The 15,743-nt window shown below is 38.1% G+C and overlaps 1 protein-coding gene across 1 annotated transcript in view; it reads left to right on the top strand.

Moving 5' to 3' along the window:
- The window catches only part of UBE2U (ubiquitin-conjugating enzyme E2U (putative)), a 148,054-nt gene that overhangs the window by 21,282 nt on the left and 111,029 nt on the right, over positions 1 to 15,743 (top strand). The window contains exons 5-6 of the mRNA XM_006879843.1: positions 4,762 to 4,882; positions 13,325 to 13,376. Of these exons, the coding sequence (XP_006879905.1) occupies positions 4,762 to 4,882; positions 13,325 to 13,376 (173 nt within the window). The remainder of the gene's footprint in view (positions 1 to 4,761; positions 4,883 to 13,324; positions 13,377 to 15,743) is intronic.

The following is a 15,743-nucleotide window of genomic DNA, read 5'->3' as shown; positions in this document are numbered from 1 at the left end:
GCACAGGATAGAACAGGCTTCAGATCTTTTGTTTGTAGGGTCGCTATGAGTCATACTCAACCCAGTGGCACCTGACAACAACAACAAATCACATGGGAGGAAGACTGTTCATCTTTCTTTCCTGGAACAATTGTTGGAAAAAACCCAACCAAACTAAGACCTATGAAAGAGTTTTGACCTGTCACATGACATGGCTATGAATTGAAAGCAGTGTCAACACCTACCAACAATACGATAAAGCAGCAATTGTTTTCTCATCTTCCTTCATTAGACCTCAGGATCCCCAAGATCAGCGGATAGATGTGATTAACTTTGACCTCCTGGTACTGGCCCATGAGTGTGCAGACCTTCGGTAGGTACATAAAAGGAGCTCTGGCATCACAGAAGTTCAAGTTCTCAGCTGCTAATCAGAAGATCAGTGGTCAGGACTCACCAGCTGCTCAACAGGAGAAAGATTGCCTGCTTCCAGAAGAAAACTCTGGGGGACAAATCTCAAGTCAAAACTAGCTCTAGTGAGTTTTAATTTGATGATGTGTAAAATCGTTAGGAGTCAAAGCTGACCTGGGGACAACTAGCAATCAAGCAAATAAATCTAAACTTTTATATTGTTACAATCATGGCATGTATGTATATAAGCAACTTCTTTTTCACTTTGCATTTTCTCTCAAGTAATTTCCATATTGCTGCATTTCATCTGCTAATGGCAATTTGAGAGCCATTTTTATTTGAAGATGCCAATCTTATTACCATCAAGTGGATTCCAAATCATAGTCCCTCAGGGAGGAGACTCTCCTTCTCTTGCTTAGTACCTGGTGGACTTGAACCACCAGTCTTTTGGTGAGCAGCCTATCACAATACAAACTCTCCTATACCAGTGCTACGTTATAGAGTTTCTGAACTGATGGAAGTATTTGATATGTACACTGTCCAGTGTAGCAGGCACTAGATGCATGTGACCACTGAGCACTTGCAGTATGGTTATTGCAACTGGTTAACTGAGTTCTTTTAAAATTTGATTTCACTTCAAGCAATTTAAACATCACATCTGATGAGGTGCAGGTACAGACCATAGTTTTTTAAAAAAAGAAAAAAATGTAAACTCATTCATATAATTGGGACCAACTCATTGCTGACCCTCCAGCAGGTTTTCAGAGGCAGTATATCACACAGAAGGAGATTGCCTTTTCGTTTTTCTTCTTTTGTGATTAGATGTTGAGTGTCTTACTATTAAATTATTTATTTTTGCTGCAAGGCTGTTGCTTCACTGTAAAAAAAAAAATAGCACCAGCAAAGGCAGTATATGGCAAAATTAAGATAACATTGTTTTTTCACTGACACTGTACCACTCACAAAACCTTAACCATTTCTAGTGGAAAGTTTGCTGGGTATTCAGACTGAAATCCAGGTACAGAATATATCAGACTTAAAATAACAATGCTATCCTTGAACCCATAATTTGTAGACATATTCTTACCACACATAAATTAATAAATTCTGGATATTATAACCAAAAATCACAGCATAGTGTGAAGAAAGTGTATATTGGGTTTATTTGTACTCATTATAAAGTTACAGGGTACTTTCTTCCGGCAACATAACTGCAACATGTCATTTCTGTTTTCTACTATGTTTTGCTAAAAGCTGCTTTAATTCTACCCCCTTCTAACTTATGACAGCTCTGCTGGAGTAAGTTGTTTTATACTACTTCTTGTAGTGGTTGTCTTTTCTCTCAATAGATTTTGTTTCTTATAAGCTCCTTCACTCATTAGTTCTTCAGGCTCGCAAAGATTTCTCAGTGTCATCTTAATCAGCCAACCATCTTCCCAACGAGACTTATTAACAAGTCCTCGGGTTTTGGAAAGAGCTTCATTACCCTCTGTCACTTCTCTTGATAACGGAGAATAGAGTTCACCTAGCGGCTGTCATACGGGAGCACCAAACTCATCTTGTTTGTTCAATTTTGTCCCAACTTCAAGAGGCTATAGTAAGCAACATCTCCCAAAGCTTTCTGTGCAAAATTGCGATTCCCACTGTTCCAACACCGCTTTCTATAATCACCTATTCATGTTTGTGAATTTACGCGGGTCTCACAGCACCATATTCACAGAGTACAGCAGGATCTTGGCGCCGAGATTGCCTATCCTTTGGCCACAGTGAAGCTTGTTTGAACTCACTGCAGTTGAGTTGACAGTGTAGCAGTATATTTACTAGGTCACATGAGCTTCCTAGACCATGATTAATGTCTACTGTAATTTGTAGGACAAACAAGACACATGTAAACTGTCTTAAAGCCCACATATTTTAATCATCACCTAATTTTTAACTTTTTGAAAACTTGTGCTTTCAAATATGCAAAGATAAATGTCAACACAATAGTCATTCACAGAATTAATTCCAAGTTAATGAGGTCTTACTTAATTGAATGTTATAAAATGTATAAAATTTACCAACTGGTGAAATTGTTTGCAAGGAGTCCTGGTGTAGTGGTTAAAACCCACCAGCTGCTAGACAAAGATGTGACTCTGTCCATAAAGACTTAATCTACTCTGGAAGGCAGTTTGATATTTCCTCAAAAAGCTGAACATAGAAATTCCATATGATCCAACTATTCCAGTCCTAGGATTATATACCAAGGAAATTAAAATTGAGACTCAAATGGAAACTTGTATGCCAATGTTCACAGCAGCGTTATTCACAATAATAAGAACATGGAAATGATCCAAATGTCCAACCACAACTGAAGGGATTGAAAAACTGTGGCACATTCACATGATGGAATACTATGGAGCACCAGGAGCAACAATTTAAAAAATTACTGCATAACTTGGGAGAGATGGAGAGCATTATATTGAGTGAACTAATTCAGTCTCATAAGGGTAAATACTGCCTAGGACCATCATTGTAAAAATAGAAGGAAAACCAGTAAAATGTGTTTGTGGGATCCAAGGGGTGGGAACAGAGGGGTGAAATTGAACAGTGGAGAAGTCACAGAGTCACACAATTTGGTAGGTGGAGGAGGGGTAAAGGAAATTAAAAAGGTCTGGTGGGAATCTGGAAAGAGAATAATGATTGGCATGGTTTAATGGTAATTGATTTTATAACACAGTGAGAATGCATGTATGGAACACAATGTATACGAACTTTGTACGCAAACCAATGTAAAACTGGGGGGGGGGAGTTGAAAAAACAGACTTATCCTTGAAAACCCTCTGGGTCATTCTACTCTGTCCTGTCAGGTGGTTGTGTGTTGGAATCACTCAGGGTAGTGGGTGGGAATTTTTTACTAGTATTTGGAGTTATTATAGGGAGCACTGGCGGCCTAGTGGCAATACTTATTTCTTGAAAGGCTTTTTAGAACACAGATAATTTAAAAGTTGGATTTTTATTTACTGTTTTAGCAAGGTATCTGATTTATGCATGTTAACATGTATTTATATTGGCAAGTCTTAAAAATCATTAAGTACAGTTAATAGCTCATGAGCCAGTATACGAATAGGCCTTAAGCACCGTGGTTAATGAAAGATTGCTTAATACACTTTACCAGGTGTGCCTCTCTGAATACGATTATTTCTCTAGCCAACAAACAAGAGCTTGCTCTTTTCAGACACTTAAGGAAGGACAGAGCAATCTGGGGGCAGCTCCGGTGGCACGATCTGCTGGAGATTGCATTGCTCAAACAAAAGTGGAGCCTCTCTAGACCTCACAGCAGAAAGACAAGCAAGTATCCTACTATGCAATTTATCATTTGTTGTTGTTATGTGCCATTGTCACTTGCGACTCATAGTGACCCTATGTACAAACAGCCCTACACCCTGTTCTATCCCTTGCCAATCTTATTGTCTCCAACATCTCTATTATCCCAGTGACAGAATCAGTCCATCTCATCGAGGGTCTTCCTTTCTTGCACAGTCCTTTCACCCTTCCAAGCATGATGTCCCTCTCCAAGGACCGGTCCCTCCTTGCAATATGTCCAAAGTATGTCAGACAAAGCTTCAGAATACTTGCCTCCAAATAGAAGCCTGTGTAATCCTCTCCAGGACGAACTTGTTTGTTCTTCTAGCAATCCATGGTATATTCAGTACTCTTCTCCAGCACCAAAGCATCAAATTTATAGCCTCTGAAAACCCAATGTTGAATCAATTTTGAGTTGGTTCTGACTTGATGGCTATGTCTTAGTATTTTTAGTGCAATCTGTACCAAATCCTTATTTACATAGTTAAAATGTTCTTGGAAATGGAGCCCAGTGTATTTTCCAAACAAGAAAACTTAAGCAGTAGAAAATTCTTGTTCACTTTAAGATAGTCAGACATTTGCTTTTATAAATGAAAAATTGACACAATTTACATTATTCTTAAGTCACCATTACCCACCTTGACCTGTGTCTACATGTAGGTATTTTGGTGAGGATCTTTAGGTATGTTTTCTTATTGACATTTTTTCCATTTAATTATTAAAATTATTGAATAGATAATTTCAACTTATAGACTGTTAATTTTAAAGTGTCGGAAAACAAGATCATGTGCCATCAGAATTAATAAGCTTTACTTACTTTTGGTCATCTCTTTGTGGGACTGAACATACTGTAGTTGGTAGAATTCTAGAGATGTTTCTTGAGAGTAGGGATTATGTTTCATTTTTCATAACTATCTATATCTCCAGATATATAGTAGGCATTAATACCTGTTGAAGTTTGTGTGTATTGGCTTGTTTTTTTAATCTAAGGAGAAAAAATAACTTTAAAATTGTATCTGTTTCCTATAGGTTATGCTTTCTAATCCAGTGCTAGAAAATCCAGTGAATTTGGAGGCAGCCCACCTGTTAATGACCAATCAACCTCTGTACCAACTAACAGTTCAAAAGGATTACCATAAACCATTAGAAGGTAAGAAATGCCTTCTTGTTATCTGGCAGTTATTAATTAGACATATATAACAAATGACTGTTTTAGAAGAGGATACTTAAATATTTTCTGTATCCATTTTTAGTAATGAAATGGTACTAAAATCATTCCTGCTATAACTCTACCAAGACAATCAGTGTGGGTTTTTTTTTACATCATTAGAAATCATAAGCATAGCATCTTTAAATGATTTCATGAATTGATGGTACCAGAGAGAGTCTACCCATCACAAAGATGGAATGTCTGATTTTAGCTCTTTGATCTGGAATGCCTATTTCCAGGCTTCCCTTATAGTACCCAAAATCATACTGACATGAGTCTCCTTTTCCTCTTGATTAGCAAAAGTTTCAGTGTTTTTTGTGAAGATTTTCCTCTCTATGCATTCCTTGTAAGGGTCTGATAGAAATGGGAGGCCCTGGAGCCTTTCAATCTTTCTGCTCTATTGGCCCCTTGGTGTGCTCATTGCTCAGTCTGCTCGTGTTTTCTTTACTACTAACTCCGTTGCCTTGTATTCTTCTCTTCAGTTGTTGTAGTTAGGTGCCATCGAGCCACCTGCAACTCATGGTGACCCTATGTACAACAGCCCTAAACCGTGCTCTATCCTGTGCCAATCTCACTGTCTCCAACATACCTACCTCAACTACCTGAGTCACTGAATCAATTCACCTCATAGAGGGTCTTCCTCTCCTGTGTTGTCCCTCCACCCTCCCAAGCATGATGTCCCTCTCCAAGAACTGTCCCTCCTTGCGGCATATCCAAAGTATGTCAGACGAAGCTTCAGAATCCTTGCCTCCAAGGAGCAGCCTGGTTTAACCCTCTGAGAGGCTGGCCTCTATGAGGAGAAGTGTGGCATCATGATTGGTGGAAGATCTATCAACAATCTGCATTATGCAGATGACACACGCTGCTTGCTAAAACTGAGGAGGACTTGAAGTGCTTGCTGCAGAGGGTCAAGCACTGCAGCCTTCAATATGGATTGAGGCTCAATGTCAAGATGACAAAGATTCTTACCACTGGATCAATTGGCAACATCAGAATGGATGGTGAAGAGATTGAGATTGTACACAGCTTTAGTCTTCTTGGCTCCGCAGTCAACACTCTTGGCACCAGCAGCCAGGAAATTAAAAGACGTATTGTAATGGGAAAGTCTGCTGTTAAGGACCTCTCCAAAGTACTGAAGAGCAATGGTGTCTCTCTGGAGACTGAGGTGTGTCTGATACAGGCCGTGGTCTTTGCAATCATTTCTTATGCATCAGAGAGTTGGGCAGTGACTAGGCAGGATAGAAGAATTGATGCCTTTGAGTTGTGGTGCTGGAGAAGAGTACTGAGTGTACCATGGAATGCTAAGAAAACAAACAGATTTATTCCAGAGAGGGTTAAACCGGGGTGCTCCTTGGAGGCAAGGATTCTGAGGCTTTGTCTGACATACTTTGAACGTGTTATAAAGAGGGACCAGTCCTTGGAGAGGGACATCATGCTTGGAAGTGTGGAGGGACAGCGCACGAGGGGGAAGACCCTCAAGTGGATTGATTCAGTGACTGGGGTATTTAGGGTGAGTGTATTGGAGACAGAGCGATTGGCACAGAATAGAGCAGGGTTTAGGGCTGTTGTACATAGGGTCATTATGAGTCGCAAGCAACTCGACAGCACATAGCAGCAACAACAACAGGATGAACCTGTTTGTTTTCTTAGCAGTCCATGGTATATTCAATACTCTTCTCCAATACCACAGATCAAAGGCATCAATTCTACTATCATCCCTAGTCATTGTCCGGCTCTCTGATACATAGCAAGTGATTACAAAGACCATGTCACTCTGGAGACTAAGGTGCACCTGATACAGTCCATGGTTTCTCCAGCTAGTGAAGTAATTATGTTGACTTCTTGTACCCGGAAGAGTTCCCCATAACCAAGAGATGGACTCCTCATAGCACAGTTCTTTCATTTACATCCTGCCCTTTCCGTCCACTCCCCTCACGTCATACCGAGTATCCTTAGGTCTTTAGTCAGAAGGCCTTGCTGATCAAATTCCAGGTGCAGATTTCCTGATATTCAGGTAACCATGTGCTTGCTGGTAATTACTTACTAATCTGTAGTGAATAATTTCACAATAGGTTTCCTTATTTATGCTTACCCTGCTTTCAGGTGACTGTAAATTTGAAGAGGTTTTGATTCTGTAGGAAGATGCTATAGAAGTTAGAGATGCCAGCCATATCTAAAATTGAAACCTTTTTTAAAAAATTTATTTGTGGCTTGTGTTGTCAAGTCACCTTGACTCAAAGTGACCATATGTACAGCAGCTCTGAAGCCTGCCCTGTCCTGAACCAGTCTCGCTGATTCTGACACACCTACCCCCTTTGCCCCAGTCATTATATCAATCCATCTCATCTGGGGTCTTCCTCTCCTGCACTGTCCCTCCACCCTTCTGCGCATGACATCCTTCCTTTTCCAAGGACCTCTGGCCACATGCCCAAAGTATGTGAGACAGAGCTTCAAAACCCTAGATTCTAAAAAGAAACTTGGTTTCACCCTCTCCAAGACAGACTTGTTTGCTTTCTTGGCAGTTCAAGTATGTTCAAGACTTTTCCTCTAGCACCACAACTCAAAGCCATCAATTCTTCTTCTGTCATCCTTCGTCATTGTCCAGCTCTCTGATGCATAGCAAGTAATTGCAAAAACCATGGCCTGCATCACTGATTTGTGGTTTACTCTTTGTTTATTTGTGATTTACTTTCATAGCTATTTGTATGCTCTGAAGTTGTTCACTTCAGATTACTAAGTAAACACAAACCAGTGCATGCTTACCTTGCTTATTGGGTAATCTCACACTGCCATCCTCCTCTGTCAAATTAACCATTCATAGCACTTTTTCTCTTGGGGGTCCATAGGTTCACATACTCTTCCATAGGGCTTATGGTTCTGAAGAAAACCAAGATGCTGTTGACCAAGCACTTTGCACCATCTCATGTTATGACACTTGCAGTGTTCCTGGTTATTTTGAAGTTGGTTTGTCCACAGGAGGATTGGTCCCACTTTGTGCTGATCCCGTGTCTGATCTACTAACACACTAATATATTTATAGTACTCAGCAATTCATGACTGTGTCTTCTGAACCTAAAATATAAAATAACCTGTGAAATTACTGACTGACTGACTGAATGATATATATAATTTAACTTTTCACTTGAACCTAGTTATATTGTTTTAAAGATGTATTCTCTATAATAAAATTGTGTCCACTTGAGGACTGCCCCCAAAACAGCTTTCAACACATTTATTCTGCTATTTTCTACTCTATTTCCAAGTTTATCTATATATTTCTGGGGTGCTCCACTTGAGAAATTATTTTTAGACTTCTTCCATAACAGCAACAGTGACATGAAACAACAGTAACATGAAACTGTCCTTCACTTACACATCTTCCCCCATCCACCTATTGTAGTTATATCAGAATATTTGATTACTTATGACTATGTCAATATTCTTCACAAGTGAGCAGATATCTTTTATGCTTTATAAATGTCTTGATTTTTAATTTTCTTGTTTCCTATAGCTCTCCCACTTTGTTGTTGTTGTTGCTGATTGCCTTCAATTTGAACATAACTCATAGCGATCCTATTAACAAAGGCCTGTAGTATTTCTACAACTATTGATATTTATCAAAGTTCATAGAGTTTCTAGAGGCTTGTTGTTTAGGAAGTGGATGCCATTCCTGCTTCCAAACCTGTCTTAAACTGGGAGCTCCACTAAATACTGTCCACCATGGGTAACCATTATGCCATTTGACACCCCAGTGGCACAAGGTTCAACATCACAGCAACCCCAGATTACCTCAGTGCACCATATTGACAACTGTTCTCCTACTCTTCTGGCAAAGCTGTGAAATTACTTCTAAGATGGTCAGTCCTTTAATTCTGAATTGGAATTTGTCTAGGCTCGCAGCCTGGGTATTTTGGGATTACCGTTCCCCTTCCTCTTGGGTTGGTACTCTGACCTGAGCCCTTGTCCTCCTCCTTACCAATTTCTTCCTTCACTTGGGAGCACATCTTCATTAGGAGCTCATCTGAGGGGCTCATGTAGCTAAATCTCTTAGAACTTTGTATGTTTAGAATTTATTTGTTCAACTTTCATATGTTCACAGCTTGTTTAGATATTAAATTTTCATTTGGAAACAATTATCTCTTAGAATTTAAAAAATTTGTTTATTATTACCTAGGTTTTAGTGTTGCTCTTGAGAAATCTGATTAATTGAGGTGTCCATTTTTTCATGTGTGATTTGTAGTTACTCTAGAATCTTCTGTTTACTTTTAGCCATCTGAAATTCCCTTATGTTTCTTTGTGGGGTTTTTTGTTTGTTTATTTTGGCTTTCTCACACATACATGTACAGTATCATATAGATTAATGAAAGCGGTGAGCTCTAATTCCTCAGTTCTGAAAATTTTCTTTTACTATTTCTTTTATCATTTCCCCACTCTCCCTTTCCCTACTCACTCATCTAAATCTACTATGATTTGGATGTTGGTCCTTTTTCTCTAACAACAACACAAAATTATTCTTTCCTATTACTCATCTCTTTCCCTTTTGTTTGCTTTTCTGAGAGTATTTGTTTGTTTGTTTTTTTTAATTCTATTTTCCACTCCTATGCCCAATTTGTTGCTTTACTTTCTCTCTTCCTTGATATTGGCTTTGCTCAAATGTCCATTGATATTTAACTATCCATTTTATATCAGGGATCTACAATGAAAGCTGCATTAAAAATGTTGGGAGATCTTCTGATTAGTTTATAAAATGATTATTCATTGAAGACCTGGCTTTCCATTAAGGTAAACTGTTTCTCTTGAAGGAACCCTGATAGTATGATACTCAAATAGCTGTTAGCTGAAGGAGTCGTGATTTGAACCCACCAGCCACTTCTCAGGAGAAGGACATGGCCATCTGGTATGCTTCTGTAAAAATTGCAGCCTTGACAAGCATACTGGGAAGTTTTACATTATTCAATCTGTATGCTGAGAAAAATCATTAAAGAAGCTTGACTTTATGAAGAATATGGCATCAGGATTGGAGGAAGACTCAACAACCTGCATTATGCAGATGACACACCCTTGCTTGCTGGGAGTGAAAAGGACTTGAAACATTTGCTTCAGAGGATCAAAGACTGCAGCCTTCAATTTGGATTATATCTCAAAGTCAAGAAAATGAAGGTCCTCACCACTGGACCAATGCACAACATCATGATAGATGAAGAAAAGATTGAAATTGTCAATTTCATCTTGTTTGGATCCACAGTCAACACCCTTGGTACCAGCACCTAGGAGGTTGGGAGATAAAGCTTTGGAAAAGTCTGCTGTCAGAGACCTCTTCATAGTCATGGAGGTGAAAAGAGAGAAAGGAGAAAAAAAAATGACAAAGTCCTGGAGAACATTTATGTCAGTTTAAAGAATAAGGTGTACCTTATTTAAGCCATAGTCTTTCCAATCACCTGCTATGCATCTGAGACATGGAAAGTGAATAAGGATAACAGAGGAAGAATTGATGCCTTTGAGTTGTGGTTTTGGAGAAAAGTACTGAATATCCTATGGATAGGGAAAAGAACTAATTGTTATATTTTGGAGAAAGTCCAATAAGAATGTATGTCCCTTGGAGACAAAGATGTTTGAAGCTTTTTCCCCATATACTTTGGACACGTTTCTAGGAAAGGCTATTTTTTGGAAAGGTTCATCTTGCTTGGAAAGGTAGAGGGTCAACAAAGAAGAGGCTCCCAATTATATGGGTTGATATAGTGTCTGTGATGGTGGACTCAAAAGGTTTGTAAATAATAAGGATGGTGCAGAATATGACAGAGTTCAGGTCTGTTCATAGGGTCACTGTGAGTTGCACTTGGCTAGACAGCGCTTAACAAATAGGGTCATAATGGGTCAGAACTGACCGAATGGTAAGAGACTGTTTATTTTTTCTGAGGTAAGTCATGTGCCTAAAAAGAGAGAAATGCTAGCCCATTATAATCAGAGACCTGCATAGTGAAAATAAAAACCAACTAGGAATCTTTTCTATTCTGTATGATTTGACTTATCACATGTAGTCAGTAAAACACAGGGAACATCTTTCTGGTATTTTCTGAAAGAAAAGATCCATCTGACATCAGCATTGGTATCCCTCAGGTCATATCTTCTTGATCCAGCTGTAATTTCTGGCAGTTCCCTATCAGTGTACTCCTCCAGCCTTTTAAAAACAATCTTTAGCAAGATTTCCCTTGCATGTGATATTAATAATATTTCTCTATAATTTCCCCATTCTTTTAGATCCTATTTTTATGGAATGGGAACAAATATGCCCCCTCTCCCATTCAGTTTTCCAGGTAGCTGTCTTCTAAATTTCTTGGTATAGATTAGTGAGCACACCCAAGGCTGCATCTGTTTGTTTGAAACATGTGTATTGGTCTTCTCTAAATTCCTGGGACGTTACTTTTTGCCAGTGCCTTTCCTGCAGTGTGAACTGCTTCTTTGTTAGCATTGATACGCGATCATATGTTCCTACCTAAAATGGTTCAGTGTCAACTAATTCTTTTTGATATAGTGACTCTGTATTCCTTCTACCTTCTTTAGATGTTTTCTGAATTGGTTATTTTGCCATTAGACTCTTTCAGTATTGCAATTTGAGACTTAAATTTGTTCTTCTGTTCTTTTAGCTTGAAAAACACCAAGCGTACTTTCCCATTTTTGTTTTCTAATGCCTGTTCTTTGCACATTCCATTATAATACTTTGCTTTGTCTCCTTGAGTTGCACTTTGAAACTGTCTCTTCATCTCTTTTACTTCGGCATTTCTTTTTTGGTTTGTCTACATTCTCGTGCAATTTTCAGATTCCCTTTTGACATCCATTTTATGATCTTTTCCTTTTTCACCTGTTTTATGATTATATGCCTCATAACCAATATGAATATCACAGAAAAGGAATGAGAATCCCAGAACACTTACTTGTGTTTATGAGAAATCTATGCCTAGACCAGGAAACTGTTGTCTGGGCTGAAAAAAAGAATACTGCATGGTTCAAAATTAGGAAAGGTGTGTATCAGGATTTTATCCTTTCTCCCTATCCAGTCTGTGTGCTGAGCAAATAATATGAAAAAACTGTACAATATGAAGAATAATGTGGCATCAAGAATGAAGGAAGATTCATCAACAGCCTGTGTGTGCCAGTGACACAACCTTGTTTACAGAAAGTGCAAAGACATTTGCTGCAGAAGAACAAAGACTTTAAATATGGATTTCATCTCAGCATCAAGAAAATAAAAATACTTCTGGACTGGTAGGCAGCATCATGATAGACAGAGAAAAGATTAAAGTCAATGAATTCATTTTACTTAGATCCACAATCAATACTGGTAACAACAGTCAAGAAATCAAAAAGTGTGTTGCATTGGGAAAAATCAGCTACCAAGGACCTCTCCAAAGTGCTGAAGAGCAGCAGTGTCAGTTTAAGGACTGAGATGCCTGATCCAAGTCATGGGGGACTTTGGTTTAAGTTGCTTTCTATCTATCCATCTGAAAGTTGGACTATGAATAAAGATGACAGAAAAAATGATGCCTTTAAGTTGTGGTGTTGGTGAAGAATATTGAATATCCCATGGACTGTTGAAAGAGCAAACAAGTCAGGCTTGGAAGAAATGCAGCAAGAGTGCTTCCTTAGAGGTGTGGGTAGGGAAACTCTGGACATGTTTTCAAAAGGAGCCAGTCTTTGGCAGAAGACATCATGCTGGGAAAGGTGGAGGGTCAGAAATAGAGGAAGATCTTCAGCAAGATGGATTGACACAATGACTGTAACAGTGGGCCCAAGCATAGTAGAGATCATGAGAATGGTGCCGGATAGGACAAGGTTCGGATGTGTTGTTAATAGGATCATTTAGAGTTCAAATTAACTTGATGGCACCTACTAACAACAATTTCCATAGCTGACCACACTCTTGTTCTCTTTGGGTTTTTTATTTTGCTACTTTTGTAGTCTCCAACTACTTTGGCTCAGTTTTCCTAGACATTAAATATCCTCTCCTCTGCCTGAGTTGGCTAATCATTAGATTTGTGTCAGTACTATACCCATGCTTTCAGATGCACCTGGTACCTCAATTTTTTAAATATTTTCCAACTTCTGAAGTAAAAATTGTCCCACTTCCTGTTGACTTCTTATCATGCAATTAAGTTTCAGATTTCTGTGGCCTTTAAGACAATTATTCTTTGACATCTGTTTTTCGATTTTAAGTTAGAACAACAAATAAACAACCCTCATCTTTATTTTTTCCTTCTATTTGAGGCATTATACATAATTTCTATTCTTTTATTATAATTTTATTGAAGTTTTGGAAAGAGACTACATAAAGTCATATATTCAGTTTTCTGTTTAACCAGAATGCTTTTGTATCTTTCTTCATAGTGAAATGTGACAACATTGTATGTTTATCTCAAGAACCACAAGAAATCATCAAGTAAGTTTTTCTTTACTCAGTCCTATATAGGTTTATGTGCCCAAATGACTATTGAGTTAGAGTATTTATATTTTACATTATAACAAGATGGATTAGTACAATGACTGCACTAGTGGCCTTCTACACAGTGTAAGGAAGTGAAGGATTGGACAAGGTTTTGATCTGTTGCACATAGACTCTCCATCAACCAATCTGATAGCACATAGTATAACAATTGAATTGTTTTAGTTAAGTCTGAAAAAGGGACTAGGTAACTTTTTCTCTTATAGTACCATTTTAAAGATTGATTTTTAGGAAGAATATGTTGTATTCTTTTAGATTATACAATGAAAAATCATTGTGTTCTCTAGGCCAGAAAATGAAAATGGATGTAACTCTATTAAACAGCCTGTTTTCACATTTATAAATACAAATAAATGTACTTCAATATAAATACAACTATTCTTTTAAAAAAGATTATTATTTTATATTTGTTTGTATATAAAATTCATATACCTTGTGCTTTGTTTACATTGTGCTTTATGCATTCTTTTATTCATGTTGTGTTTCATAGTATCATTCCTACACATTGTGGATTTTTAAAAAATTATTTTATACTGATTTATTTACAAAATTTGAATACACTGTTTTTCACACTGGATCCATCCTCATGCCTGTGCTTTGCCGCCCCCGCCACTGGATCTTCATACTTATTCTACAATAATGGTTTTATACAGTATTTGTCCTTACAGGACTGAATTAGTTCACTCAGCATAATGCTCTCCAGTCCCTCCCAAGTTACGTAGTGATTTACAAAACCACAGCCCAGATGTCCAATCACAATCTAATGGATTCAGAAATTATGGTACATTCACACAGTGGAATACTACACAGCTCATAGGAGCAATGATTTTGTAAATTACAACAATTCTCTTTTATAAAAACCTAAGAAATTATGGAGAAGGTGATATTATGGAGGATGATGTGAATTAGGCCTTAAACCCATTTGGGAGACAAGTTGATAGAATTACAAGTCAGTCATGAACATTTAAGCAATATTCTAAACTCTTAATATATACTTCTTTGGAATTTTGCTTATTAAGTCTTTCAGTGAATGAACTCTAGAAGGCATTAGCAAAAAATAAGGCCCTAGGAATTGATAGGATACCAATAGACCATATTCCAACTAACAGATGAAGCCCTGGATGTGTTCACCAGTTTATGCCAGAAAATTTGGAGGATAACTGTCAGCTGACTAACTTGAAAAGATCTATACTTATTCCCATTCCCATTCCCAAGAAAAGTAATACAAAAGAATGTGGAAATTATCAAATCATTAATATCACATGCAAGCAAAATCCTGCTGAAGATCATTCAAAACCAGCTAGAATTGTACATAGAAAGGGAACTTCCAGAATTTCAAACTGGATTCAGAAGCTATGGCACCAGAGATATCATTGCTGGTCTTAGTTGGATCCCGGATGAAGGTAAAGAATACCCAGAAGAGTGTTAATCTATCCTTTATTGACTATGCAAAGGCATTTGACTGTGTGGATCATAACAAATTATTGCTAACATTGAAAAGAATGGCAATTCTAGAAAATTTAATTGTGCTCTTGCAAAATCTATACCTAGACCAAAAAGTGTTGTATTAATAGAATAAGGGAATGCTACATGGTTTAAGATTAATAAAGGAGTGCACCTGGGTTGTATTCTCTCCCTGAATGTACTCTGTATACTGAGAAAATTATTCAAGAACCTGGGCTCTATGAAGTGGAATGTGGCCTCAAGATCTGAGAAGACTCATCCATAATCTATCTGCATTATACAAATGGGACAACCTTGCTTGCTGAAAGTGAGGAGTACTTGAGGCATTTGCTGCAGAAAATGAAAAAAAAAAATACAGCCTTCAATATGGATTGCATTTCAATGTCAAGAAAACAAAAATTCTTACTACTGGATCAATAGGCAATATCATAATAAATTGAAAAAAGATTAAAGTTGTTAAAGATTTTATCTTAGTTGGATCCATAGTCAACATCCTTGGTACCAGCAGCCAGGAGATCAGCAGATGGGAAAATTTCCAAATTATTGAGGAGCAGTTATGTCAGCCTAAGTACTAAGATGGCTGTCCTGTGAGGTGCCCAACTTCAGCTAGTCAGATGCCGTTCCTCTCCTCTGACCTTTCTGCCGGAACAGATGTCACGGGCTTTTGGCGTCTTCGATTACCTGAGAAAATGGGGTGGCTCTGTGGGGTCTGATGGCTGTCCTGTGAGGTGCCCAACTTCAGCCAGTCAGATGCCGAGCCTCTCCTCTGACCTTTCTGCAAGAAAAGCCTATCTACACACCAGTTCTACAGGATGCATCACCTTTGACTGGGAAATAGTA

The sequence above is a fragment of the Elephantulus edwardii genome, unplaced genomic scaffold, assembly GCF_000299155.1.
Source record: "Elephantulus edwardii isolate Elephantulus edwardi_28Jun2011 unplaced genomic scaffold, EleEdw1.0 scaffold00005, whole genome shotgun sequence".
NCBI lineage: Eukaryota > Metazoa > Chordata > Mammalia > Macroscelidea > Macroscelididae > Elephantulus > Elephantulus edwardii.
Note: the sequence above shows the minus strand (reverse complement) of the source record. Positions and strands in the feature narration are given on the sequence as shown.